The following is a 27,331-nucleotide window of genomic DNA, read 5'->3' on the forward strand; positions in this document are numbered from 1 at the left end:
ACACACAGATCGCCAAGTCATGATAATAGCACATATTCTTTATTCAAACATAAGTAAATACAGCAGAGCAGCAAAAATTCATCCCCCCCCCTCCCCAAAATATAATTTGTCTACACTGCTATTTTTTGTCTTTAAATCATTAGGTGTACCCGTTGTCCACAGACCAGCAGCCACCTTGCATGCCGAACCAAAACTCATTGAGCTGCACCTAGCTTTGTATGCCACAGCAGTTATCCAACAAGGTGGATCGGCCTACAAAACAACCCCCCCCAACTTGTGATCAACAGATACCCCTATAAAACTAATTAAAAAAAATCTTTCCCTAAAATTTAGGTGCACCTTGTTGCATTTTTACTTTGTAAAAGAATTTGTGCTTCTCGTTTAGAAGCAGAGTTAAACTAAAAATGTCAAAATACAGATTAGGACCCCCCCACCCCACCTGAGGGAGTACAAAGACCTACTGAGGATAGCATTGGACTAGTGGTCATACCAGACCAAAAGGTGAGGTGAATTACTGCGCACCTGATCATGTGACAATTCATAAAAGTCTGCAAGCAACCCACCCCCATCATCACAGCATTCCCAAAGCCGGCTCTGAAAACAGCACGGCCATCATTGCAGGATTTAAAGATCAAACCAAACTAGACTATTGGCGGATTCTGCAATGGGCATGTGAAAGCTTTCACGCAGAGTAATAGTCCATCTCTGCAGCATGCTGGCAGTGTATAGGCTTTTCTACTCTGGCTGTAGGAGTTTAATCATATTGTATTGATACACCTGGAATTATTCAGCTCATGGTACAGACATAAGGTCAGCAATGCTTCTGCACTTATGGTGTACAGGAGTCTACTTGAAGTTTGGACCAGGCGGAGCCTGTGGGCACATTGCAGGGGGTAATGCAGACAATTCCCTGGCAGCCATGTGGGATTAGTGTATTTACCTCGTCCAAGGACGACTCTGAAGGGGCCCCCCGACATAGCAGCCTGGAATTGTAATTGGCAACATAACCCTGTTATACTCTGGATCTGAAGGCGCACCACGTTATACACCAAGCTTTCAGTTTTAAACCATGCCGGGTGCATCAAAACAAAAAGGCGAGCAAAGCCTTACAATCTGTGTTCTTTAGAAAGCAGAAAACCTACTTCCAGTCTGTATGCAAGCTTATAATCCTTGGAGATTCGGCTTGGCATGTTTAAAACTTCCACACAGAGCAATGAATCTTCTTTGCAGCATGCTGACAGGGTATAGGCTTTTCTACTCTGTAGCAGTTTCCTAATAATTTGTTATGATTCACTTGGAATGCATTCAGCTCAGTGAGCAATAACCTCTTATGGCCCAGAGCTAAAACGAAGCAGACAAATTGAAAGAGGGATACATAAAAAGCTGAACAAATGACCACCAACCAAATTCCTGTATGCAGAGATTCTCAAGCATGGCTGAGGAAGCCAAATTCAGCATATTTGAAAATTTACATTTTATCAGTCCAAGACTGGCAAAGTTTTGCCCAAAAGGGTAATAAGTCCACTGATAGATTCAATTATTGGTGTGGGGGATGGAGGGTGATTACAGTCAGTGACTTTAGAAACTAATTATATGAAGTCCCAAAATTCCAGGTAATGTGCAGTAATCTGTTCAAGCAGGGATAAAAAATAAAGTAAAAAACAAAAAAACCTATGTTTCCAATGCAAGATTAATTAACCCTTCTACACGGCCATGACTGGCAGTAGATGACAGGGTGATGCATTGTCCTCAAAAGGAATAGCTGACCATTTAAAAAGACTTTAAGGCTAGACTAAAAACAAAAAAGGTCAAAATGTTCATTCTCTCCCGAGGGCTTGTGATAAAATTAGAGGTCATCTTGGTGCTGGTGGTCAGAGGTTTGCCAAACGCCACCACTATGGCCACTGGTAAGGAGAACGTGGTGCAGACTCTTTGCAGTGACTTTTAGTTGGTGATCTTTTCAATCTCATCAATGTCATCTGTATCAAGCTTTTGGATCTTCTTATCTAAAAAAAAGAAAGCAGAGTATAGATAAGCTGGGGTTATGGATAAGAAAAAGCGGTATTTAGGATTGGTACATTTCAGTTGCCTCCAATACTGCCACATTATGGTCAGATCTGTGGACACCTCACCACTGCACATCCATGAGCCTTTAGATATATCATTCTAAAATCATAAGTGTTAAATGGAGTTTTTGTGAGGTCCGGTGCTGATGGTGGGGATTTGCCCCCTTTTGGAGAGGCCAGGTGCTGCTGTTGGTTCTGAAGACCTGGCTCACCATTCCAATTCATCCCAATGGTGTTCAGGGCTCTGCAGGACACTCGGGTTTCTCCACACCAAACTGGTGACCCTATGTCTGTATGGAGCTGGCTTTGTATCGCAGGGCACAGTCATGAGAGAAAAGAATAGGGTCTTCAGCAAACTGGCTCCAAGGCTGAAAGAACACAATGGTCACCAATGTCTGAATAATGGGGGATTACCAGGACCCTTCACTGGGGACACTTGAACTCCATCATTTGGGGATGTGTCTTCCATACATTTGGCCATATAGGTAGGTGTGATGGTCAGGTAAGAAGAAGACCTGGGTCACCATTCCAATTCATGCTAAAGGTGTTCAGTCAGCTTGGGGTCAAGGCATTTGAATTCCTCCACACCAAACTGGTGACCCCAAGTCTTTATAGAGCTGGCTTTGTACCCTGGGGCAAAGTCATGTAGGAACAGAAATTCTTCACTGAATGCAGAAAAGCACAATTATCCAAACATGTCCCTGTAGGACATACTATCAGTACTCAGAGACCCCTGAAACTCAATAGTTTGGAGTGTGTGTGTGGTCACCATACATCAGACCACATAATGTGTGAGTGGTCAAATGATACACACATTAAGGGCTGCCATCCCCCATAGCAAAAACTTACTGAAGTGCTCTTGGATTTGATTCAGGATGTTCATGCTGTGTTTGCTGTCCACCATATTGATAGCAAGGCCTTGCTTGCCAAAACGCCCAGTGCGCCCAATTCTGTGGAGATACGTCTCGTTGTCTGGGTTGCCATCTTTATCTACTGGGAGGTCGAAATTAATCACGACCGACACTTGCTCCACATCGATACCTGGAACAAAAGAACGTAACCCATGAAGCCAAATACCTCCGAGAATGAAATCAGTGATATCAACCCACCAATTAGCATTCCCCATACTGTAAAATTAAAAACCCTTAATGCAAAATGACAAAGCCTGTGAAATAAATAGCAAAAAACTACATCAGAGTACTAGAGCAGCATTGTCCTCACCCCTGGCGCACACGTTGGTGGTTACCAGCACCTTCTCCTTCCCATCTCTGAATCGATCGATAACAGCAGCTCGCTGCTCCACCATCATCTCCCCACTCAGCAGGGCCACTTTGTGACCTTCTTTAGACAGCTCTCCAGCAAGCCACGATGCAGTCTTACGTGTCTGAAATAGTAAAATATTTATATGTGATGACAATACTCAAACCATTTTTTTATCCTGAGGCACAAAAGCTTACACTCTAATGCCCCCCCTCCATAGCAGCAAATTTTGATAACTCACATGACAGAAGATCATGGCCTGTGCGATGGTGATGGAGCTGTATATATTGCAGAGGGCCTTGAATTTCTCCTCACGACAGTTGCAGAGTACATAATACTGCTTGATCGTGTCCAGAGTTTCTTCTTCCCGCTTCAGCTTGATGATGTTTGGCTCAGGGACCACTTTTTGGGCAAATTTCCAGACGGAATCTTCAAACGTAGCAGAGAACAGCAGCATCTGACAGTCCCGGGGTAACATCCTAAAATACAACAGATGGCATCAGAACTTTTAGGTCAGACAGGCAGCTTGTTGCTCTCTGTCCACATCAATGAAAAGATGCAGAAAGTCTCTTGCCAGTGACCGCTCGCTCAACAGTCTAGCAATGGAGCAGCATGTGAAATAAATGTTTGTCTACTCTGCATAGGGAACCTGTAAGTTGCAACCAGCAACAGATCACTGTGTGCCATACCCAAAAGTCTTATAGATTACCAGACTCAATGAGCAGTGCAGGGTGAAGTATTTGCTGTACAATGATACACAATTGCTGTGGTTAGGCATCTCAAGCATGGCCTCTTGTGGGAAGTATTGGCATTGTGCACACAAATCCATTGCATGGCTGTGTGGTTTTATTTTTAGTCCGAGTGTCAAAATTCCTTATTACTTTATTGTTCCAGGTCAGCAATGAAGATATAAGTTAGCATAGCAGCCAAGGAACAATATCAAAAGGAGGTGTCCACAATGCAACCCTCAGACCAGTGTCTAAAACATAAAAACCTCAAGTGAGTCTCAGGAAGCCGGCGCCCAACTCCTAACAATCTTGGCAGGCCTGATCATAGCTCACCTATTTACATGATGATCTGTACAGCCTGCTGGGACCTGCAGTCCTGCCTGGCTCTGTTTACATTACACACCCAAGGATTATTCCTTAATTCTAGGGATAAAGCTATCCCTGGTTGGGTCCCAGGTTGGAATCTCGGCCAGGACACTATCTGCATGGAGTTTGCATGTTCTCCCTGTGTTTGTGTGGGTTTCTGCCGAGTACTGCAGTTTCCTCCCACATTCCAAAACCATGCAGTTAGGTTAATTGGCTTCCTTTTAAAATTGACCTTAGTACATAATATGCATAATATGTCAGCGCTATACAAATACTGTATAATAATATTTATACCCTTTTCTCCTTTACTTCACTAAAGAATTTCTAGAATGGGAAAGTCTGTGTAGGAGTACTATTAACTAAAAAGTGAATGTTATAGCATAGCCACAGCAGGGAGGAGGGACCAGGCATGCCCAAGTTCCATACATTTAGGTATTTTAGGTGATGATAGTAGGATATATCAAAAGTTTTGGGCATACTGCATCTCCACCTACAGGCAGATGTTGGCAGGACATGCCAGGATTCTCCTATCCAATCAGCTAAAGTATTCATTGGTGTGTAGAACAGACCGGAGTGCGAAATGCCTTTTGCTGCAAGAGGTGAAGCATCTACATACCACTCATGCAGCAGAACTACAGGGAAGCATACAAACAGCTGGTGACCACAAGATTTTATGAATTTTTCAATGGCTATAGCAAATGTCATTAACAGTTCTATTATTTCAATGCTCACCTCTGGATTCGGATACTCTGATCTTGGTGGCCCTGTGTGGCAATCATGACATCTGCTTCATCCAGCACAAACACTTTAATCTTCTTCGGATCAATAAATCTCAGCTTGGAGCACCAGTCAAGCACTGTGCCTGGTGTGCCGATGACAATCTGTTCTGGAACCTTCTGTCCACGCTCCACTGGAATATAGGAAAGGCAAGTTATATGGGTGGAGAGGCACTTTATTGGGCCACGGTGTACACCCTTTCAAGTTATTGATGCATTTTTTACACTGCTCCCTATTATTACAATGTTAAATGGATTTGCAGAACCCTACCACCACTTGGTTATGCAGAACTCGACAAACAGCTAAGTTACCACTGCTGTAAACTTTTATTGCTGTACAGAACATCTCACTTGCATTATTGGCACTTCTCATGTCTGTAGGCTCCTGATGTTGGACTGGCAGCACTATGAAATGAAATATAGCCCAAATAAGCAGCCTTAACAGATATTTAAGCTACTGATTATTCTAGTTAAGTGTTCAAAAAATAAAATGAGTGGACTTTACAATGCACCTTGTTTGGCAAAAGCAATCATTCAGGGCAGAAGACAGCATTGTGTAAAGTCACCCCCAGACTAAAAAGAACTTTCCTCTGGTGTTCCATCTTATTTTTTTTCAAGTGCAAAAAAAAAAAAAATCTATTGCTGCCAAGTGTTGACATAGACTAATTAGTTTTCATTCACTCTATTCAGCTCACTATGATTGATTTCAGGTAGGAAGCAGACTAGTATGATTGATTTCAGGTAAGTATAATGTTATCTTAGGGCAGTGAGGCCATAAATTAAGTTCATTTCAGCAGCATGTCAGAAGAGCCAAACCACTTGCAGTAAAGCCCCTGTAAACATCAAAGCACCCAAGGCCAATGCTACAGGGGGTAAAACCCACAGCTAGTGAGCCTTCTACAGAGGTCCTGCTTACATTTGTTTCCTCGCACAGCGTAAGCCAGTTTTACTTCTGGATAAAACTTTCCCATCTGTTCAATGACTTTCCCAGTCTGCAGGGCCAGCTCGTAGGTGGGGGACAAGCAAAGACACTGCAGAAGACAACTTAAATTAGTAAATATCATGCAAACTCCTGTTACCATCTGCCATACAGGTGACCGCTCTGCTTACCTGAGGAAACTTGTTTGCAGGATTAACCCGGGACAACATAGCCAGGACAAAGGCAGCTGTCTTTCCTGTTCCTGACTGGGACTGAGCAATCAAGTTCTGAGGTCTAAAATGGAAAATTACAACACAGACATAATAAGCTGCTGTAAATGTGAAAAAAAAAGATAAAGAACCCTCACTACATTCCTAAAACATTCTACCACATTAATGAGCATTCCTTATGGCAGCCAATTCTAAACGAATGGTCACAAGGATCAAAACTTACGGTTCGGCCAGCATCATAGGCAGGGCGTTCTCCTGGATCTTAGAGGGCCGGTTGAACCCCATACCGTAAACACCTTGTAGGAGCTGTGGCTTCCTGAAATAAATCACAGAAAACAAAAGTTTAACACCACTGCTCCTTCACTGCACAACCTCAAAGAGGGCAGCCAGTGGTAGAGCCTAACAAAATGATATGGATTCATTCTTTGATCACCTAGGACAGCCAACACGTTTCAGAGACCAACAGTCGTCATCAAGGCTTAAATCTTTATGGGAGGAATCTGAACGTTTCCTCATGAGACAGATATAGATATGAAGATATCTATATTCAACATACTATTACAATTCGGTAATGTGCTACCTATGGTTTTATATTAGAACAACTGGGGGATTCCATCCCTTACCACCTATGCAAAAACACCTGTTTGGTAAGGGGTGGGGGTTGTTTAAGGGGTTCATAGAGGAAACATTATGTAATCAGCAGTTTAAGGAAGATTTATTTTTTTGGTCGGTCGGAAGAAGCTGTTGGCAAGTGACAGCCTCTGTATTGTGACCCAACTCTTCAGTAACCAGCCAAAAACAGCCAGGTGGTCACTGAAAAAAGCCAGGTGGTGCACCTGCATAAAAGGGGCCAGGACAACACTGTAGCATCTGGAGGTATAAACACCATGATCAGTACAAGGAGAGGCACAAGAAATATGTCAGTGTGTTTCCTTATAGGTGCCAATAAACTATTAGCTAGCCTTTGAGGCATGGCCTGTGAAAGGGATTCATTCCTTACATATGACAATAGTAGCTGGCTCAGTAACTGCTTATTGACCATCAGGAAAGGGAATAAAATTTGGACTGGGCAATGCCAGAAAAACCTTCCAAAAGGTCATAACTGCCAAGACACCCAATCTGCTCAGATACAGTGAAAAGTGGAGCTATAACCCTCACTATAAAATGCAAATACCAAAACCCAGAAGCATACTGCAAAGCAGAAAGTCCCTAAGAATTAGTGGTTGGATTTTTTTTATGTCAAAATATATGTGTATGGGGAGTTAAACCTATTTATAATGAAAACATAAAAGAGGAAGTTGTGTTGAATAGATAGATAATAAACATGACAATTGCACATGGGCACAAAGTGGCAAAAACTGCACAAAATTGGTCACTGGCGATGCTTTAAGAGCCTCTGCAGGTCATCAGTTAAGATTTAACTATATAATGTCCTTGGAATAATTGCCCTTACATGGTAACATGACACATTGCATTTATAGTTATGCAAGGGACCTATATTATGAATTTCAACTATTGCAAGGGCCCCAATAAATCCCTGTATGCAATAGCACAATATGGGGGACTTATAATGAGACATCGGGGACTGTTAGATATATGATGCCACTTTCACCTGTTGATGGTAATTAAAGACCAACTGCTCAATCCGCTTTTTCCAGCCAAAGCGGCCAGGTTTTAACAGATGTATACCATAAATATTAAAAAGAGTGCTTCTAGGCTAATACTACCCAGAGCACCAGGGAGAGACAGGTAACCCGGGACACATGGTATGGGCTTGGAATGTTTCCCACCTAATAGAAGTGAGTGGGCTGGTTTAGCTGTCCCAACTTTACTAAATAGCCAGAAGCCAGGGGTTTACAAGCTGACCCTGTCGGTGAAGTATTAGTTATGTCCATCAAAAGGCCCCGTATAAATTTAGGGAATTGCACAAGTTTAGTTGCCGTCCCATATAAAAAGGACGGCGCAGCAGTTTCAATCGAAACGCACAAAAGTGTTTGGAAGCCCAGAATCTGGTCATTAGCAGAAAAAGGGAATAAGGTAATAAGACGGGTGCCCGCAGCCTGTGCGCAGCCAGGGATTCTTGGAATTGGTTGCCGTGGAGACACAGGCGAGAGATTTGGCTCCGTAATGTAATTAGCGTTGCAGTCTCACAGCGGACGCGCATCGCCCGGGTGAGAAGGCCGCTTATCTGTAACAGCCAGGAACGGAGGCCAGTGTTATGACAAGCTGTAAAGCCAAGAAGGGGAAAAAAAAAAAAAAAAAGTCATAACACTTAGAAAGCGATATAGGAATTAAATTGTTAGAGATTCCAATGTGCGTGCAGGCGTGGGCTCACAGTTTAGGAAAACATTCATGAATCTGTTTTTGTACTCTGGGTTACATTACCCATGGCAGCTATTGGATACAGCTGCAATTTAAGGAAAGGTTTAACAATAAATTCTGATCTATGGTCATTGATATCAAGAATTATTCTGACCTGCCTTTCATCCGGCATAGAAACTTAACTTTACCTTACCTTCCCTGCTCAGCGAGCTCATGACGTAAAATAAAGCTGCTGCAAGCCAGGTACATCCATGACATTCAGGTTTATAGCCCTTCCTCCCCAACCAGACCATCCCTTGCCCACCCATTTCATTTTTTTTTCAATCATGAGGACTCATCACCACATGTTGAATGCTCACTACAGTTTGCCTAGGAAACTTACTCCACCACCCTGACATCTGTCTATGAAGCCCAGTAATGGCCCCCAGATTTTTATTTTTACCCTGGGAAAAAGCTGCAAGCAGGCGGCAGCCCCAGTATTGTGAACCAACTTTTCAGTAGCCAAACAGCCGGGTGGTTACTAATAAAGTGCTGGGTGGTGCGCCCAGCTAAAATGAAGAACACTGAAGGCACTTTAATATTTACATAACCCCTCCTAAGGATGGAGCCCACTGCTTGCATCAGTATTAAAGACTCGAGAGCAGTAGTGAGGCAGGGCACAATCATGTTTTCAGGAAGTAACATGCAGCACCCTGCTAACACCTCCCATCAGCCTGCATTGCAAGGAAAGCAAAATACAGACAAGTTAATCTTCACCCTTAGATAGGAATGTGCTTATAGCAACGAGAATATTTTTACAAGTAGAGTTTTTCAGTTGAGGTGAGGTCTGTACTCGGGAGGAGTCTCCAGCTCTAGAAGTCCAAGTTCTTGTCTGGAGTGCAGCTGTAAATAGAATGTCTAAGGCCACCTGATTTGTTAAATCTCTCCAAAGCTGGAGAGGATACACTTTCATCAGTGAAGCTGGGTGATCCAGCAATGATTTGTTAAAGGTCATTTGCTATTTGTTAGCAAACATTTTCAAACCAGGACCAGATCCATTCCAGGTTTTCAGAATCACCCATGTTCACTGATGAAAGTGTATCCTGACAATGTCTTGATTAGTATCAGTGAGCATGCTTTGCCCACTTTCTTCCATAGCTTGTCAGGGCACAAATACCTTTAACTCCCTTAATACCATGTCACAGCCAACCCCCTCCCCTTCTGCAAGCCATGACAGCACAAGAACTCACAGTCTTAGTTCCTCAAAGGACTTTACTGAGTACAATGGAGAGTTGGGGTCTCTCTGCAGCACTTCCACTTTGTTTGTTGTGTTCACCAGGTTGTTTCGGATTAGTTTGTTCAGCAGTGACTGCGTCGCCTTGTCCTCTGAAATAAAAGAAAACTGTTTTTCTGGATATCCAGTATAGTGAAGAGGAGAGAAATATGCCCACCCGCTGCAAATTATTTGTGTGATTTCCCTTGGTGTTTTATATGGTGACAGATTATGGCTGCTGGGTCAGAAATGTTACCATCAAAGCACACATCTAGACATAGGAGTTCTCTGATCAAGAGCTCAACATAACCTCTCGGCTGCTACTGAAAAGTCTGGTCACAGTACTGGGGCAACCAGCCACCATTTCTATCAGAAATGTTCAATTTTGTCAGAAATGAATACAAAAGGTCACCCTGCTTGTCTCACCTCTTATTTCTGGGATGCCAGACTGCAGATTTACTAAAATTTGGATAGCCAAAACACCCAAAATATACAGTGAGGAATGTATCAAAATACTACAGTATACAATGCTTGGTGTTCTCCCCAGGAAAATTTCTTTAAACTGGGTGGCAGCCCCGGTATCGTGACCCAACTTTTCAGTAAGCAACCAAAACAAGCTGGATGGCTACTGAAATGTGCTGGGTGTTGCACTAAGCTAAAAGGGTCGGGGGAGAAAGCTGCCTGCTGTACTGTAAAGGGCAACTAAAGGCTAAATAAAAAAAAAATAAATAGAATTTTTACTTTATATAAAAGGTTTTTCTACCCTCTTATTCACTAAGAAATGAACCATTATTCACCTTTATCATCCTCCTCACCAGCTGCCTTCTCAGCGGCCTCACCATTATCCACGGGGTCAGCGCCTAAAAACCAGAAACAAAGGGAAGAAAGAGAAATGAGAATAAAATGAGATCTTCCAATGGTAATTTGGGTCTCTGCCCCTCCTACAATGAAAGGATTGCTATTTTTATGTGGGTGAAACCCATGCTGTTGTCCATGGGGACCAGGTATTTTTTTTTTTTTTTTTTACCAGTTGAGTCATCATCGCCTCCATTCCCAACTTCAATACCAGGTACACAGTAATTGCACCCCCAACCGAGACCCCCTCCCAAGCCCCGGTGCCCATAATACAAGTTCCTGTGCTGTAACACATTACTGGTGCACTAAAACGTCACTCACCATTACTTTGAGGCCGAGGTGCTGGATCTGTGTCTTCCTTTAGCTGCAGCTTGTTCAGCTATAGAAGAGAAATGGACAAAAGAATAAATGGCTCAATTCCAAGGATCATAACAACATTTATTGAAGCAGTGCTCAGAGTTAAGATGAGCCAAGAGCTCTGCACACAGACATGCCGGCAACCGCCGACCATTAAAATTCTCTAATCAGAATTCACCTTAATATGTGATGTGAATATGACTGCAAAGTGATAATGTACAGGAGCACCATATCCAATGAATGTGACAGGTGAAAGAAAGTCATCCTACATTCTAAAGCATCCACAGATTATTACACAGCATTTATATAGCACCGACATATTATACAGCACTGTACAAAGTCCATAGTCATGTCACTAGCTGTCCCTTAAAGGAGCCCACAACATTTTCCATGTCATTGGGGCATTTCAGGCACTGAACTGGCCATCACACACACAATACAATTGTAGGAAGCAGTAACCACTATATGGGAAATCTGCTGAACTTTCAGCAACACAAATTTTGCTTCTTACAATTAAAAGATATCCTAGCTGCACATAACTAGAGCAGTGATACTTGTTGCTGGGATTTATATGATTTTATGTCCATGGGGAAGGAAGGGAATCCTACTGAAGTGATATTTTTGTTGTCAGGGTCGGGGACACATTGCTGTACTGTTCAGGAACACAAATCTGTTCTTTATACTCAGGAATGTGAGCAGTGTGATGAATGTATATAGTGATTCCAGCAAACACACAACGGACTGTTCACCCTCCCTGACCAGCCAGTATGGTGCAGACTGCTGAGCTGCAGGGACAGCTGAGGGATTGAGAGACTCTGCCTGGGCCAATCAGGGCAAAGTGACAGAAGATCTCCCGACTCCCCGATACCAAACAATTATTTCCCTATTACGGTGCCACCACCTCTTCATTGAGGGGCATGTGACCACCACCAAGGATGCTCAAATTCCAAATCCCCCCCTGACATATATCTAACTGTTAACAACACTGTTATTCGGCCCTTCCCTTAGGCACGTTGTCTTGGTTTCACCTTTGACTCTGCCCTCTCATTTACCTCCCATATTCAGAACATTTCCAGGTCCTGTCACTTTCACCTACGCAACATCTCCAAAATGCACCCCTACCTGTCCCGAGACCAAGATTGTAAGCTCTTCGGGGCAGGGTCCTCTCCTCCTGCATCACTGTCTGTATTAGTCTGTCATTTGCAATCCCTATTTAATGTACAGCGCTGCGCAATATGTTGGCGCTATATAAATCCTGTATAATAATAACAATAATAACGCCATATGCCAGCCTAATCACCAATCCTGAACGTTGTTGCAGGTGAATCTGTCGGCTTGACTAGGCCAAGCAGCAATCTAACTTTACGGAAGTGTTTGGGCCCCAGGAGCCCAGTGTGTCGTGTGGGGCCTGCAGGAGCCAAATATGTTAGGAAGAAGGAGGAGCCAGGTTCAGCACCATCATGTTCCCAGGACCTGAGGGCCCAAAACACTAAGACAAGCAGAGTGCATACTCAGAATCACCAAAATGTACTGCAGGAGACCAGTTTAGCCTGCACTGCTCCAAGAGAATGGACATACTGTAGGCAACTACTGGAGTCTGCATGGCCACAATTTAAGAGACGACTAGAGCCTATACTACTATAAGAAAGCGGCCATATTCCTTCTAGAGCCTTCATGGCCAAGTGTCATTCATCCAGCATGTGTAAGTCACTAATACAGTCTAAGAACAATTTTGGGGGAAACCAATTAACCTAACTGCATGTTTTTGGAATGTGGAACCAGAGTACTCAGAGGTAACCCACACAAACACAGGGAGAACCTGCAAACTCCATGCAGATAGTGTCCTGGCCAAGATTCTAACCTGGGACCCAGCACTGCAAAGACCGGAGTGCTAACCACTGAGCCACCATGCTGCCTAGACAGCACAGTACAATGCAAGGACACAAAAACTAAACTGACCATTCCCAAGCAAGGTTCCATGGAAGCATAGGGGACCCCTTGGTTATTTCAGGTTCCATGAATTCAACCCTCCCCCCAGTCCTGGAATTTTCTGTCCAGGATCTCTCCAGGGTGCAAAGGATAAACTAGACAATCCCAGGGCCCCACACCTGGAATAAAGGGGCAATGCTGGTATCACAGGAATCATAGCACCAACACCCTGCATTGATTGCTCATAATATTGAACCTTCTGGGGTCAGAGGATAGGAAGGGGAGGGACCCCTAGACAGTGGAGCCCCTGTGCCAACTACTGGAGAGCCAGAATGGGGCCCTTGCTATAAATACACAGCCAGAACATAAAGAAGACCCAACAAAGGGCCAAAAAAGTATCCCCATGCAATAAGTAGAGGGCTGCCCCAGGACAAAAGTGGACCTCAGAGGGCTGCCCCAGGACAAAAGTGGACCTCAGAGGGCTGCCCCAGGACAAAAGTGGACCTCAGAGGGCTGCCCCAGGACAAAAGTGGACCTTAGAGGGCTGCCCCAGGACAAAAGTGGACCTTAGAATGGGCCCCTTGTGCTGAGAATACATTTTCCCCACCATGGGACGGGCTATGGGGCCCCTGTGCGCTACAGACAAATGGCGGTGTCCCAGTGCTAATTAAATGCCTTAAATAAGGAGAGGGGGCCCATAATAAAGCAGCACCCTTCCATGTCCCCAGGACCTCCGCTTACAGTCTCTGCTGCCGCCTCCTGCTCATCCACAGCCAGGGCCCAAGAATCAGTCGCCATCGTGCTTCAGCTTCTCTCACACCGCAATCTTCCTGTGTCAGAGCCCGCACCCACTTCCGTGAAAAGCCCACCAATGAGAGTGAAGAATCACCCGGGTTGTCCGATCTAATATTCTCCCGTCCAATCCACAATCCCGCCCCTTCCGTTCCGGGTGCTATGAGGTCCATGACATGCCGATGCCGCGCCCACTTCGTTGGCTTCACCTATTGCTCCGCCCACTCGCGCTGGTTGTCCTGGCAACCTTCTACAGTGACAGGAGAAAGAGAATAGTGTGTTATAGGGCCCCTAAAGGTCCAGTGTTGGGGCCCCAGAGGGCCAGAGTGTTCAATATGGGGCCTCCTGAGGCCCAGTGTGAGCTGTGTGGGGGCCCCTGAGGTCCAGTGTGTGCTGTGTGGGAGCCCCTGGTGGCCAGAGTGTGCAGTGTGGGAGGTCGGGGGTGTGGTTGTTTCTCTTAAAGCATTATAGCATTAGCATACTGACATTATAGCAGCAAAAACTCCCCCTAGTCCTGCAGGACTTAAGCTAGGTCTTCCAATAATTATCATTAGAACACGAACGATTACGTCTGATCAACGAATATGCACGATTATATTTGAACGATCATATTGTGCACAATTCTGTACATGCTGTAACAATACGATTGTTCAACTGTAATCCACCAATAGTGTACACACGCTAGATACGATCGTTTGAACGATGCAGGGAGTGACATGTAAAAGAGTGTATTGCAGAAACATGCACGATCACTGAACAACTGTACATACGATAGCGAACAATTGACCAATCAGATCCGCCGTGATGGTCGTTAATTTCCAACGACAATCCTCGTTCATCATCAGTCGTTGGTCACGCTTTTTGTGAACGATTTTCAGCCGATCGGTCGTTCATTTCCAACGATAATTATTGGAAGTGTGTAGGCAGCTTTATTCTTTCTGCTGCATTCTACACAAAGGAAAAGCAAAATTCCTCGGCCGAGCGAATAGCCAGAAGGCCAACATCTATGTTTATTTAAACAAAAGAAACATCAGATGTAAGTGAAATCAGGCTTGCAGGCTTCTCTGTGAACGAGAAGCCTGCAAGCCTGATGGGAGAGGGAGGTGCTCAAGGCTTTTAGTAGGTAGGTTGGACGATCCCATTGATACAAGGGGTGGAGCGGTGGGTGGAGTTTGCAGCCCCTATAGGACCGCAGGGGTGTGTCACTACAAACATATTATTCTCATATTCCATTCTGACTGGCTGTTGGAGCTCAGCCACCACCAACCTCATCACCAACCCTAACACCACCACCAACCTCATCACCAACCCTAATACCAACACCAACCCTAACACCACCACCAACCTTATTACTAACCCTATCACCACCACCAACCTCATCACCAATCCTATCACCACCCCAAACCTCATCCCCAACCCTAAAACCACCCCCAACCTCACCACCAAACCTAACACCAACCTCATCACCAACCCTATCACCACCCCCAACCTTACCACCAACCCTAACACCACCCCCAACCTCATCACCAAACCTAACACCAACCCTACCACCACCAACCTCATCACTAGCCCTAACACCACCACCAACCTCATCACCAACCCTAAACACCACCATCAATCTCATCACAACCCCACCACCCACCTCATCACCAAGCTCAACACCACCATCCACCTCATCACCAACCCTAACACCAACCTCAACACCACCACCAACCTCATTACCAACCCTAACACCAAGCTGATCACCAGCCATAACACCACCACCAACCCTAATACTAACACCAACCCTAACACCACCACCAACCTTATCACCAACCCTATCACCACCCCAAACCTCATCCCCAACCTCATCACCAAACCTAACAGCAACCCTAACACCACCACCAACCCTAACACCACCCCTAAACTCATCACCAAACCTCACACCAACCCTAACACCAACCTCATCACCAACCCTAACACCACCACCAATCCCATCACCAACTCTAACACCACCATCAATCTCATCACAACCCCACCACCCACCTCATCACCAAGCTCAACACCACCATCCACCTCATCACCAACCCTAACACCAACCTCAACACCACCACCAACCTCATTACCAACCCTAACACCAAGCTGATCACCAGCCATAACACCACCACCAACCCTAATACTAACACCAACCCTAACACCACCACCAACCTTATCACCAACCCTATCACCACCCCAAACCTCATCCCCAACCTCATCACCAAACCTAACAGCAACCCTAACACCACCACCAACCCTAACACCACCCCTAAACTCATCACCAAACCTCACACCAACCCTAACACCAACCTCATCACCAACCCTAACACCACCACCAATCCCATCACCAACTCTAACACCACCATCAATCTCATCACAACCCCACCACCCACCTCATCACCAAGCTCAACACCACCATCCACCTCATCACCAACCCTAACACCAACCTCAACACCACCACCAACCTCATTACCAACCCTAACACCAAGCTGATCACCAACCCTAACACCACCACCAACCTCAACACCACCACCAACCTCATCACCAACCCCAATACCAACACCAGCCCTAACACCACCATTAACCTCATCACCAATCCAATTGCTCATGATATTGATGGTAATTCTGTAATTGTGACATTTGTTTCAGTGACAAGCTTCCCACGGAGGATTTCCCTGATTTGAAGAAAAAATAATTCTGATGGCTGACTGAAGTGCTGTGCCTGGCAGGGGGTTCAGACACCTCTAAAGTGGACCTGTCATAATTTATATATCAGTATTGTGTCTGGTGTTTAGGCCTCTGGTTTTCAGGCTTTTGTAAGTTGTTTTACAGCCTGCAAATGCTTACAAAAGCTAAAGCAAAAATAGTTTGTGTGCTTTAGGCCTTTACAAGTGTTTGTTCAGAAGATATTTCTTCTGACAGAGATCACATGACTCCCCTGACAATGGCTTCGTCTGGTTTGCTCAGAAGCACGCCACCATATATATCCAGGTATCATTCGGGGTCACCCTGTACAGAGATACTAGCAGACAATTATGGAAGTTCTGGTGTTCACTGACACTGATCAGTCCCTGATGTAATGTGGTGTAAAGTTACAATGTTGCAGTCTGATCACTGGGGGAGGGAAGACTGAAGAAATACTTCCTCCTGCCTGCAGCAGACTGATGACATCTCTTCTTTAATAAATGAGGTGTTATATATCATACAAAGGGAAAAATATATTCTTTATATACATTCACTCAGCCCCCCCTTCATTCACTAGCTGTGTGAATATCAGGCGCTATCATCCTCCGCCGATTGAATGCAGAGAGGGAAGCGATAACTCCCCCATAGGTTTGCTGAATCTCATTCCTAGATGTCTGTGTGTAACTTCATTATTTGTTGTGACTTATTACTGACTGTCACTTGTCACATTGCATCTAATTGCTTTTCCACATTTCTGCTGTGGAGGGGCTCTAATGCTCAGGGTGGGGGGATGAGAGGAGCAGTGTGTATACTGGAGTTTCTATGGTTACCTATCTGCCTAAAGTGTCTGTGATGATGATGATGGTCACCCAGGCTGCTATGGCACTGAGTGCAGCATACAGTGGGCTTGTGGAAGGAGCACAGCCCACCCCGGTGAGAGCCGAGCCCCTCCGCCTGCTTCCTGCAGCTCCTGCACACCCCATGCACACATGTTGCTGATCATCCCTTCACCAAGACTTCATCATCTAGGGAACCCCCACTACCCCCCAAGAATGATCTGAGGGTGCCATCCTAGACCCTGCAGAACTGGCAGCCTGATTTCAACCCACTGAACATCTAAATTGGTCTCTCTGCACCCTGTAGGTCTCCAGTGGCCCCCAGGAACCTTTGAGGTGTTTTGGAGGGGCCACTTGTTGCAGCTCTTCCCTGTGTCTCACAAGGTCCACCTTCTTCAGAAGAAAACAAACAAGAGGCTGTCTCCTGATTCCTCTGGATTCCAGAGTCTGGTGATTGTGGTTCACTGCGCTACATCGAGACCCTCAGAAGACCACCGGAGTGACAACATCAAGGTGAGCGGTCCTGGTTGCTGGAGGCATCTCTGGGGGGTTCTGGGGAGGAAAGACCTTAGGAAGTGTTAAAGCTTTGTATTTGTCACTAACCAATTTTTGTGATTTGTCCCTGGTGGGCGATGGATGAAGGGGTAATTAGGCTTCGGTGACCCCCCTTACGGCTTTGGTTTGGAACCTAACTAGAGGGGGTTCCCCTCACCTTAGGAGTTTGGGGATCTTATCAGATAGGTTGTGCTCAAGGAAAAATGTTTTGGTTTTTAAAAACATTAGGATTAAGAAATACAAATTAGGGGTTATTGTAAAAAATTTCTCAAAAAAGGGTGTCTTTGGGTTCTTCTGGGGGCTCAGACCATAACAAGAGTAAGGGAGGCTCCCATAGTGGTGATGGGGGGGGGCTCAGACTTTTACTATGGTGGATGCATTAGATTGTGAGCTCCTCTGAGGAACAGGTATTGACATGACTATAGACTTTGTACAGCGCTGCAGAATATGTTGGTGCTATATAAATACGTGATACTAGTCTATAAGATTCAGCAGGGGAGCTGTCCAAGGTGCTGCACCACAGCTGAGCTAATTTTCAGCACCTCGGAGAGCTCCAGGGTGCTCCAAATTAATCTGCGCCTTGGCTTGGTTGGATGATAGGTCATGTTGGGACTTGTAGTTCTTCCGCCATTCCAGGGCCTCAGGGGGCCAAACCCAAATTATTCGGCAAAACTTAAAAATAATATTTGGTGCTTTTTATGGAAATTTGGGGCTTATTAATTGACATGCCCCCAAAATGGGGCAAATTGGACTTGCAAAGGGTTTCAGGGATGGGCTCATCGGCTGTGCAGCTTCCTGACGCTTTCATGTGATTGTCAACAATTGCCCCTAATGCCTAGAAATGGCTCCCAGGCACCCCCAGGGCACAGCGGGGGTAAAGGGAGCCCAATCATCCAGCTACCACTTTTGAGGGAAACTGCTGAAGAACTACAAGTCCCAGAGCACCTCCATGGGCTGGAGTCCAAATCCTCCAGCTGTTATTTGAATCTTTTTCATTTCCTTTGAGTTCATGAAGGTTGGAGGGTTATTTTGACATTTCCTAACAAATGTGTCACTTTTGTAGAAATAGGTTACTTCTAATTTGAATTACAGTTACTCATAGCAACCGCTCATCAGATATCTTACAATGATCTTCCTGCACGGTGCCAATGCTGAGATCTGATTGGTTGCTATAGGTTGCTGCATACAATGCGGTTGGAGCGGTGTCTGTTATGTAGAGGGTGAGAGAAGCAGATTTCAGATGTAATTTATCATTGCGCTGTCATCTTCTTCAATGATCTGGGGATTGAGATTATTTTATATTGTGGTGACAACTGCTGCTGCGCTCCTAAATGTATTTATGCAATAATGATATTCTATATACTGATCCCTGTAGGTGTTTGTGTTTAGTTCTCCCTCCCCCTCCCTTTTCCTTTCTTTCTGCTCTCTTCAATCTCTCTCTCTTGTTTTCCTCCCCCCCCCTTTTCCTTTTTTTATCACCCTCCACCCTGTTACTCCTTCTTCTCATCTGCCTCCCCCTCTTACCTTTCCCCCCATCCTTTCTCTCCCCTTTTTCTATTATCTATTTTCTTTCCTTTCCCTCTTACCTTTTACTCTTCCTCCTTTTCTCTCTTCCCTCTCTTATTTTCCTCCCATTCTCTCTCCCTTTTTATTTCCTCTGATTCCCCTTCCATCGTTTTATTCCCCCCCCCTTTTATTTCACCTCCCTCCCTTTCCCCCAACCTTTCTTTTCCTCTCCGTCTTCCTTCTCGCCCTTTCACTCCTCCTCTTCTCTTTTTCTCACCTTCCCCTCTTTTTATCCCCCCCTTTTCTCTCCCTCTTTTTATTTCCTCCTATTCTTCTTTTCTCCCACTTTTCGCTTCCCTCCCACCCCCTCTTTCTTCACCTTCCTCCCTTTCTCCAACCTTTCTTTTCCTCTCCTTCTTCTTCTTTCTTGCCCTTTCACTCTTCCTCTTCTCTTTCCCCTACCTGCACCTCTCGTATCCCCCATCCGGTCTCTCTCTTTTCTTTTCCTCCCATTCTCTTTACCTCTCACCCTTTCACTTTCCATTTCTTCCCACCCCAATATTCTCACACCTCCCTCCCCTGCCCCCAACCCTTCTTTTCCCCTCTTTCCTCCTGACACTTTCTCTCTTCCCTCTCTTCTTTCCTGTTTTCCCTCCCTTATTCCCTCCTTCCCCTTTCTTTCTTCTATCTTCATTTACTCGCTCATATCTTCTCTCACCCTCCACCCTTTTACTCTTCTCCCTTCTCCTCATCTGCCTTCCCATATCTTCCCTCAACAAGCCCCCACCACACACATACCTTTCCTTTTCTCACTTTCCTTCTCACACAGAGGTTGCAATATACAGAGCCTAAAATGTACAGAGTCTCAAATGTACAGAGTCTGTAATGTATACAATCTGCAATGAATAGAGACTGCAATGTACGGAGTCTGCAATATACAGAAACTACAGTATACAGAGCCTACAATGTTCAGAGGCTGCAATCTACAGAGGCTGCAATGTACAGGGGCTGCAATGTACAGGGGCTGCAATGTACAGAGTCTGAAATGTACAGAGGCTGCAATGTACAGAGTCTGAAATGTACAGAGGCTGCAAAGTATAGAGTCTGCAATAAATACAGACTGCAATGTAGAGAGGCTGCCATGTACAGAGTCTGCAATATACAGAAACTACAGAATACAGAGCCTGCAATGTATGGAGGCTGTAATGTACAGAGTCTGAAATGTACAGAGGTTGCAATGTACAGAGTCTGAAATGTTCAGAGGCTGCAAAGTATAGATTCTGCAATGAATAGAAACTGCAATGTACAGAGGCTGCAAAGTATAGAGTCTGCAATGAATAGAGACCGCAATGTACAGAGTCTGCAATATACAGAAACTACAGTATACAGAGGTTGCAATGTACAGTCTTAAATGTACAGAGGTTGCAATGTACAGAGTCTAAAATGTACAGAGACTTCAACGTACATAGACTGCAATGTACAGAGGCTGCAATGTACAGAGACTACAATATACAGAAACTACAGTATACAGGGCTTACAATGTACAGAGTCTGCAACTAAAAGAGACTGCAACCTACATAGACTGCAATGTACAGGCTCTGCAATGTACAGGATCTGCAATGTACAGGGGCAGCAATATACAGAGTCTGAAATGTACAGAGGCTGCAAAGTATAACGTCTGCAATGAATAGAGACTGCAATGTACAGAGGCTGTAATGTACAGAGTCTGAAATGTACAGAGGTTGCAATGTACAGAGTCTGAAATGTACAGAGGTTGCAATGTACAGAGTCTGAAATGTACAGAGGTTGCAATGTACAGAGTCTGAAATGTACAGAGACTGCAAAGTATAGAGTCTGCAATATACAGAGGCTGCAGTGTATAGAGGATGCAATGTACAGAGACCGCATTATCTAGAGGCTGCAATTTACATAGACTACAATATCTAGAGGCTGCAGTTCAAAACAGCTGCAATGAGAGAGAACTTTAATTGCGTAATTTTTTTTATTTCTGTTTTCTGGAAGATCTAATTATTATGTAAATTAGCAGCTCTCTAATTTATGACTCCTGGACAGTTTTTGTGGTGTCTGAGGGCAGCTGATTGGAGCACAACACAGACAGGAAAGTCTATTGGGGTCTGCGGAATGTGACCCCCCACCAATACTGCAACTATTGACCCCTCCTTCCATGACCCCCACCTTTCACCCCCACTTGATCTCTCATTTTCTTACATTTTGTCATGAATGTATGATGACTCTTCTCATTTCTATAACGTGGGAATGATTCTTTCTTTTTTCTCTGTAGCCAATTTCTTTTATTGTAAACTTCACCAGCTGTGTATGATATAAAAGGCAATGATCTCAATTCATAAAGTGATCACACAGGGAAAGGACAATTGTTTTTCTAAATAAATGAGTTGTTTTCAGTGAGTCCAGTGAGATTTAAAAATTACACTCACGCAACTTACACAGAGATAAGCTTTTTGAATTGAACCCAATATTCAGAATTCAGGACCCCAAAACTCTCCAGCAGCTCCCTCATCCATTAATCTTCCCGCTAATGTGGTTGAGCTGGGATTGCTATTGGTTACCGGACCTTACACCTCCTTGTCGCCCTCTGCTCCACCTCAATAAATAAACCCCAAACTGCGTCTAAATCTAATTGCAGCTGGAGCGCCCCCCCCAGACTGCGCAGGTTGTTTATCGTTTCCCTTCATTGCCCCTAGTTTTGTCCTAATAACCCCCCTTCTGTTCCTTGCAGAAGCTTCTACACTTGTGTGACGTCAGAGCTGCTAAAATATCGACCCCTCTGGCGGAGGAACGACGACTTAAACGCCCCAATTTATTATGTCCAGGGGCTGCCAGGAGATAAATGCGCTGCAGACCGCAGAGCCTCTCCAGCGCAGCTCTGCCAGGAGAATGTTCCAGGAACGGCGAGATGTTTGTTTATGTCTTGCCGAAATCTGCAGCTTGTTTTCTTCTGTGAATGTTGTGCTTTTTTTTATAAGCCTTAAAATATCTCTGGAAGCACCGACATCCCATGTTTTATTATTATTTTTTCAAAGACAAATTCACCTCTATTACCGGCTGGCTGCAACACATCTGTGCGCTTCTCATTGTCACACGCAGATCGTATCGCTAACAACGCTTAGTCACACTCTGCCGGATTCTTCTGTAATGCCAAAGATGCTTCACCTCCTGTGTGAGCGGCTTCCTCAGATTGAATGAGTGTCTGGAAACTGGCCCAGGGTTCTGGAGGTATATCCTGGTACCCTTATATTCTAGCATATGCCTGTACCCTCATATTCTAGGGGCATACCCCCATACCCCATAATCTAGGGGCATACCCCTGTACCCATATATTCTATCATACGCCTGTAACTCCACATTCTAGGGCCATACCCATATACCCCCATATTCTAAGGGCATACCCCTGTACCCATATATTCTATCATACGCCTGTAACTCCACATTCTAGGGCCATACCCATATACCCCCATATTCTGGTGGCATACCACAGTACTTCCATATTCTGAGGGCATACCCTAGTATGCCTATATTACAGGAGCATAATCCTGCACCCCCATATTTTAGAAGCATACCCATGTATCCCCATATTCTAGAAGCATACCCCTATACCCCTGCAAACTAAGAACTACCCACATATGCTAGGAACCCACCTTTGTACACTAGGAGCATACCCCAGTACTCCAGGAACATATTCTAATAATATACCCCCATATTCTAAGAACCCCCATATTACCCGCATATTCAAGGAACATAACTCTTTACCTGTGTAAACTAGGAGCATACACCAGTATTCTAGGGGCATACCCCCATAACCCTGTATACTAAGAACATACCACCATATACTAGGAACATACCTCTATATACGAGGTCATACCCCAGTATTTTGGGAACATACATCAGCATTCTAGGAATATACCCCCATATGCTAGGAACAGATCCTGTATACAAGGAGCATACTAAAAAAGCCTTGTATACAAAGAACCTACCCCCATATACTATGAACATACCCCAGTATTTTGGGAACATGCATCAGTATTCTAGTAGCATACCCCTGTTTACTAAGATTAACCCCCGGTATACTGAGAACATACCTCTGTATACTAGAAGCATACCCCGCTATTGTATTAACATACCCCACATCTCTGTGTTTTAGGCATACCCCCCAATATTCCAGAAGCATATTCCTCTACCCCTGTATTAGGTATTAGTATTCTAGGAGCATACCCCCGTATCCTTGTATGCCTAAAGAATACTCCGCATACTAGGAACATACCACTGTATCCCTGTATATTAGGAACATACCCCCATATACTAGAAGCATAGCCCAGTAATCTAGAAGCATACACCTGCACCACTGTATACTAAGAACATACCCTGCATACTAGAAACGTACCCCAATATTCCTGGAACATACCCCAGTATACTAAGAATTCACCCCAATATTCTAAAAACATAACCATTGTATACTAGGAATAAACCCCAGTAGTTTAAGAACATACCACAGTATACTAGGAACCTATCCCCCATATAATAGGAACATACCCCCATATACTAGGAATATAGGAACTTATCCCCCATATAATAGGAACATACCCCTATATACTAGGAATATACCCCAGTATTTTGGGAATATACCCCATATACTAGGAGCTTCTGTACCCTGAATCCTCTGCACATTGCAGCATTTGGAGTAGAAATATGGAAACAATCTCTTTTTATGGTTTTAGGCTTCTATTAGTTGTAATCCCCAAACGAGAGATCTTTCATGATTACGTTTCTGCATTTCAAGTAGAAATCCAATTTCTTTCTGATTTACATCTATGTGCTGCAGGTTTGTGTGAAAGACAAAGGGAATGTATTGGGATTCCTTCACCACAAACTTCCGCACTACCATTCTCATTATCCAGCCTCAGTGATATTTCATTTGTTCTGTGCATTATGTATAATAAACAATTTTAGCTTTTTCATTGTTTTCTTTGGATGGTGACATTCCATTCCATTTGTATTCTTAATCAGAAATCTAAACCAAGGTGACAAAGTATGTGGAGACACTACAGTGTTGTCACGCTACAACAGGAAATGCCTGCACAAGAACCTTAATGGCAGGATCCTGATACAGATTTGACAAAAGATCTGTCAATTTATGATTTCTTGTATTATTCCTGCCAAAAGAGTATTGTCTGCACATTTGCTGATCAAATCCATTGTCTTGTTTTCTGGATTATTTAACATTTGCTGCCTCATAGGGCTGCTGTTATATTTGTTGGCGCAGACTGCCAATTTAAAACATTTGCCGTCCATGTTGTGCCCCTAGCATGCCGCCCACCATTGATTCTGCCATGCTCGGTCGGCACACAGATTTTAGCCTTTTCCTATACTGCCCCTCAGAAAAAAAAAATCTGCAGTTTGGCCCCACTTAGCCAGAGACATATTTGCTGCAAAGTGAACTGCAGACTACACGCCCCCCCCCCCCCCCCTTATTTGCTGCGGCATGGCATTATAAAACGAGCCTCTTTAACACTTCCTCTGTCAGTATATTGACATTCTGCAATCCCCGGTTTATCCCCTTATTGCCATAAGGACCCCCGTGCGGCTCATCAGACTGTGCAATGTGTTAGGCCAAGCGTCACGCCGCCGAATAATGAGTCTGCTGCAAGTGACGCAGGTGCCAGCCTCAGAAAAAAAACAATAGGGCCCGGGTGATTTTTGTGATGCCGATCCTCTGGGTTTATTCTGAGCTCTTCACCGTGATTGGTCAGCAGATGGCGACAGCTGGGCGCTCCAGGTGGGTGGGCTCCTAACCCATCCGTATCCCTCAAAGATCCCCCAGGGCAAAAATAAAACATCAATCATTGTCTGCGGAGTGAGTTGTGTCAGTCGCTGGAATGATCAATAATTTCCAAGTCTTAAAGAGTTTATGAAATTGTCTCCGACATAAAGATGTATTGATTGGCTCAGGAGATCCGGGGGGAAGTTGTAATGCTGGGGACACAAAGGATGGATTTGCTTATTCGCTGCCAAGTGCCTGGCAAAAGGTTGTCCATGTTTATGAAACGCGTTAGCCTCATGCATTTTTACAGTCGGGTAACATTTGCTGCCTTTTGGGGTATCGGATCCTCCAATGGGAGGTTGGGGTCCCATTTGCTGCATCTTAAGGCCTAAAAATGTTTCTGAGGACTTTAAAAACTTCTGAAATTTAAAAAAGTTTCTGATTTGCCAGCTTTATATTCAGGGTTCCTCTGCTTATTTCCTATTGGTTGGCCTTGTGGCAAGGCAAGCTCTGTTCATTGGCTGAGCCAATCACAGGCAGAGGGGGAAACATAGGGAGGTGCAAAACTTTCTGCTGTATGTCAGCCACAAGGGGTCCCCACCGGAGCCCCAAATAGGCTGAGCAGGGATCGGCAAGGGGTCTGCAGTCTCATTACTTTCATAAAACACTGGCTGTCTCTTGCTACAAAAGCAGTCTCGTTTTTATACTGAAAGTTGGTAAAAACTCGTGCAACACTGAGGATCTCTTGTAATGTTGGTGGTCTTCTATAATTCTTGTGTTACATTGACAGTCTCTTGTTACACTGGCATAATAGCAATCTCCTATCACAATAAAAGTCTCTTGTAATACTGCAACACAGACAGTCTCTTGTTTCCCTGAATGTCTTTTACAACATTGGCAGTCTCTTGTTATGTTGGCAGTCCCTTGTAACACCGGTAAACTCTTGTAACATCGGCTGTCTCTTTAAACCCCTGGCAGTCTCTTGTAACATTGGCCCTGAGCAGTGGCAGATGAAGACAACAGTGGGCCCCCATTCAGAAATGATTTGGGCTCCCCTTGTGGCTGAGAAGGGTATGGGGCCCAAAAACAGACTTTGCACCTCCATGTTTTCCCCTCTCCCTTTGATTGGCCCAGCCAATGATCAGAGCCCACTTTGCCACAAGGCCAGCCAAAAGGAAATAAGACCTAGGACCTAGAGGTGAAAGTACCAGCCATGGGACAATCCAAAAACCTCCCAGAGGTTCCAGCACCATTTCTTTCCACCTTTTTTATCTCCTAACTGGCAATAAATCCAATTCTGGAAATCTGGAGTTTAAGTGGAGAATTTTCTTTCCGTTTCCTGACAAATTGACATTTATGTCGTGTGGAGATAAAGTCATCGCCAGTCTTCAGGTCGCAGCGGGGGAAGAGGCAGAGAAGCTGGAAAAATTGGCGCAGATGTCAGTAATCAAGAAAATGGCTGAAAATTGCGCAGTCACTTCCAAGCCGGGGTAACAACATCAAAATCTGTCAGGCCAAGCGAGCTACAAGCAGCGGTGTACGGAAAGTGAACACAGGGCATTACAAAGTACCTGTGAGATGTTCTCTATCTTGGTGGTCTGTATGAATGTTATTCACCCGGCCTGTGGATGCATTTTATAGGGCTGATCACTGATTGGCTTTGACCGATGTGCAGGGCAGTGATGTCATAAAACTGCAGAGATAGCAGGGGTGGGATTGGTGCACCCAGCGATGACATCACAGGGCTCGGAATCCTGGACCAGGCAAGGAAACAATTACACTTATATACAATGTAACAAGAGACTGTCCATATTACAAGAGACAGCCATTGTTATCAGAGAGTGCCAGTGACACTTCCAATTATTACAACAAATTTCCAAAATATTGTAACACCGGCTGTCTCTCGTTACATTGGTGTAACACTGGTCGTCTCTTGTTACCTTGGTGTAACACTGGCCATCTCTGGTTACATTGTTATAACACTGGCCGCCTCTCCTTACATTGGTGTAACACTGGCCGTCTCTCGTTACATTGGTGTAACACTGGCCGTCTCTCCTTACATTGGTGTAACACTGGCCGTCTCTC

The 27,331-nt window shown here is 44.6% G+C and overlaps 2 protein-coding genes across 3 annotated transcripts in view; one reads left to right on the forward strand and one right to left on the reverse strand.

Annotated features, from left to right (window-relative positions):
• Window positions 1–17: 17 nt before the first annotated feature.
• LOC140340426 (ATP-dependent RNA helicase DDX19B) lies at window positions 18–13,953 on the reverse strand. The gene is made up of 12 exons (XM_072425621.1): window positions 13,802–13,953; window positions 11,096–11,153; window positions 10,717–10,779; window positions 9,897–10,032; window positions 6,569–6,661; window positions 6,307–6,409; window positions 6,113–6,227; window positions 5,153–5,330; window positions 3,568–3,805; window positions 3,288–3,450; window positions 2,916–3,107; window positions 18–2,006 (listed from the first exon to the last, which is right to left on the reverse strand). The coding sequence occupies exons 1-12, from the start codon at window positions 13,856–13,858 to the stop codon at window positions 1,945–1,947; spliced, it is 1,458 nt and encodes a 485-aa protein (XP_072281722.1). The 5' UTR covers window positions 13,859–13,953; the 3' UTR covers window positions 18–1,944.
• Window positions 13,954–17,271: 3,318 nt separating this feature from the next.
• VWA5B1 (von Willebrand factor A domain containing 5B1) overlaps window positions 17,272–27,331 on the forward strand; it is a 53,004-nt gene continuing 42,944 nt past the window's right edge. The window contains exon 1 of one of the 2 annotated variants that reach the window (XM_072426072.1): window positions 17,272–17,901. The gene's annotated coding sequence lies outside the window, so the exon portion shown is untranslated. The remainder of the gene's footprint in view (window positions 17,902–27,331) is intronic. The other variant, XM_072426071.1, reaches the window with a different exon arrangement.

Source organism: Pyxicephalus adspersus, chromosome 11 (assembly GCF_032062135.1).
Source record: "Pyxicephalus adspersus chromosome 11, UCB_Pads_2.0, whole genome shotgun sequence".
Lineage (NCBI taxonomy): Eukaryota > Metazoa > Chordata > Amphibia > Anura > Pyxicephalidae > Pyxicephalus > Pyxicephalus adspersus.

Coding starts and splice junctions, on each gene's coding strand:
- LOC140340426 (XM_072425621.1), bottom strand. CDS start 13,858: ATGGCGACTGATTCTTGGGCCCTGGCTGTGGATGAGCAGGAGGCGGCA. Junction 6,228..6,306: donor CTGCAAACAAGTTTCCTCAG/GTAAGCAGAGCG, acceptor TGTCTTCTGCAG/TGTCTTTGCTTGTCCCCCAC. Junction 3,108..3,287: donor CACCAACGTGTGCGCCAGGG/GTGAGGACAATG, acceptor CTTTTGTTCCAG/GTATCGATGTGGAGCAAGTG.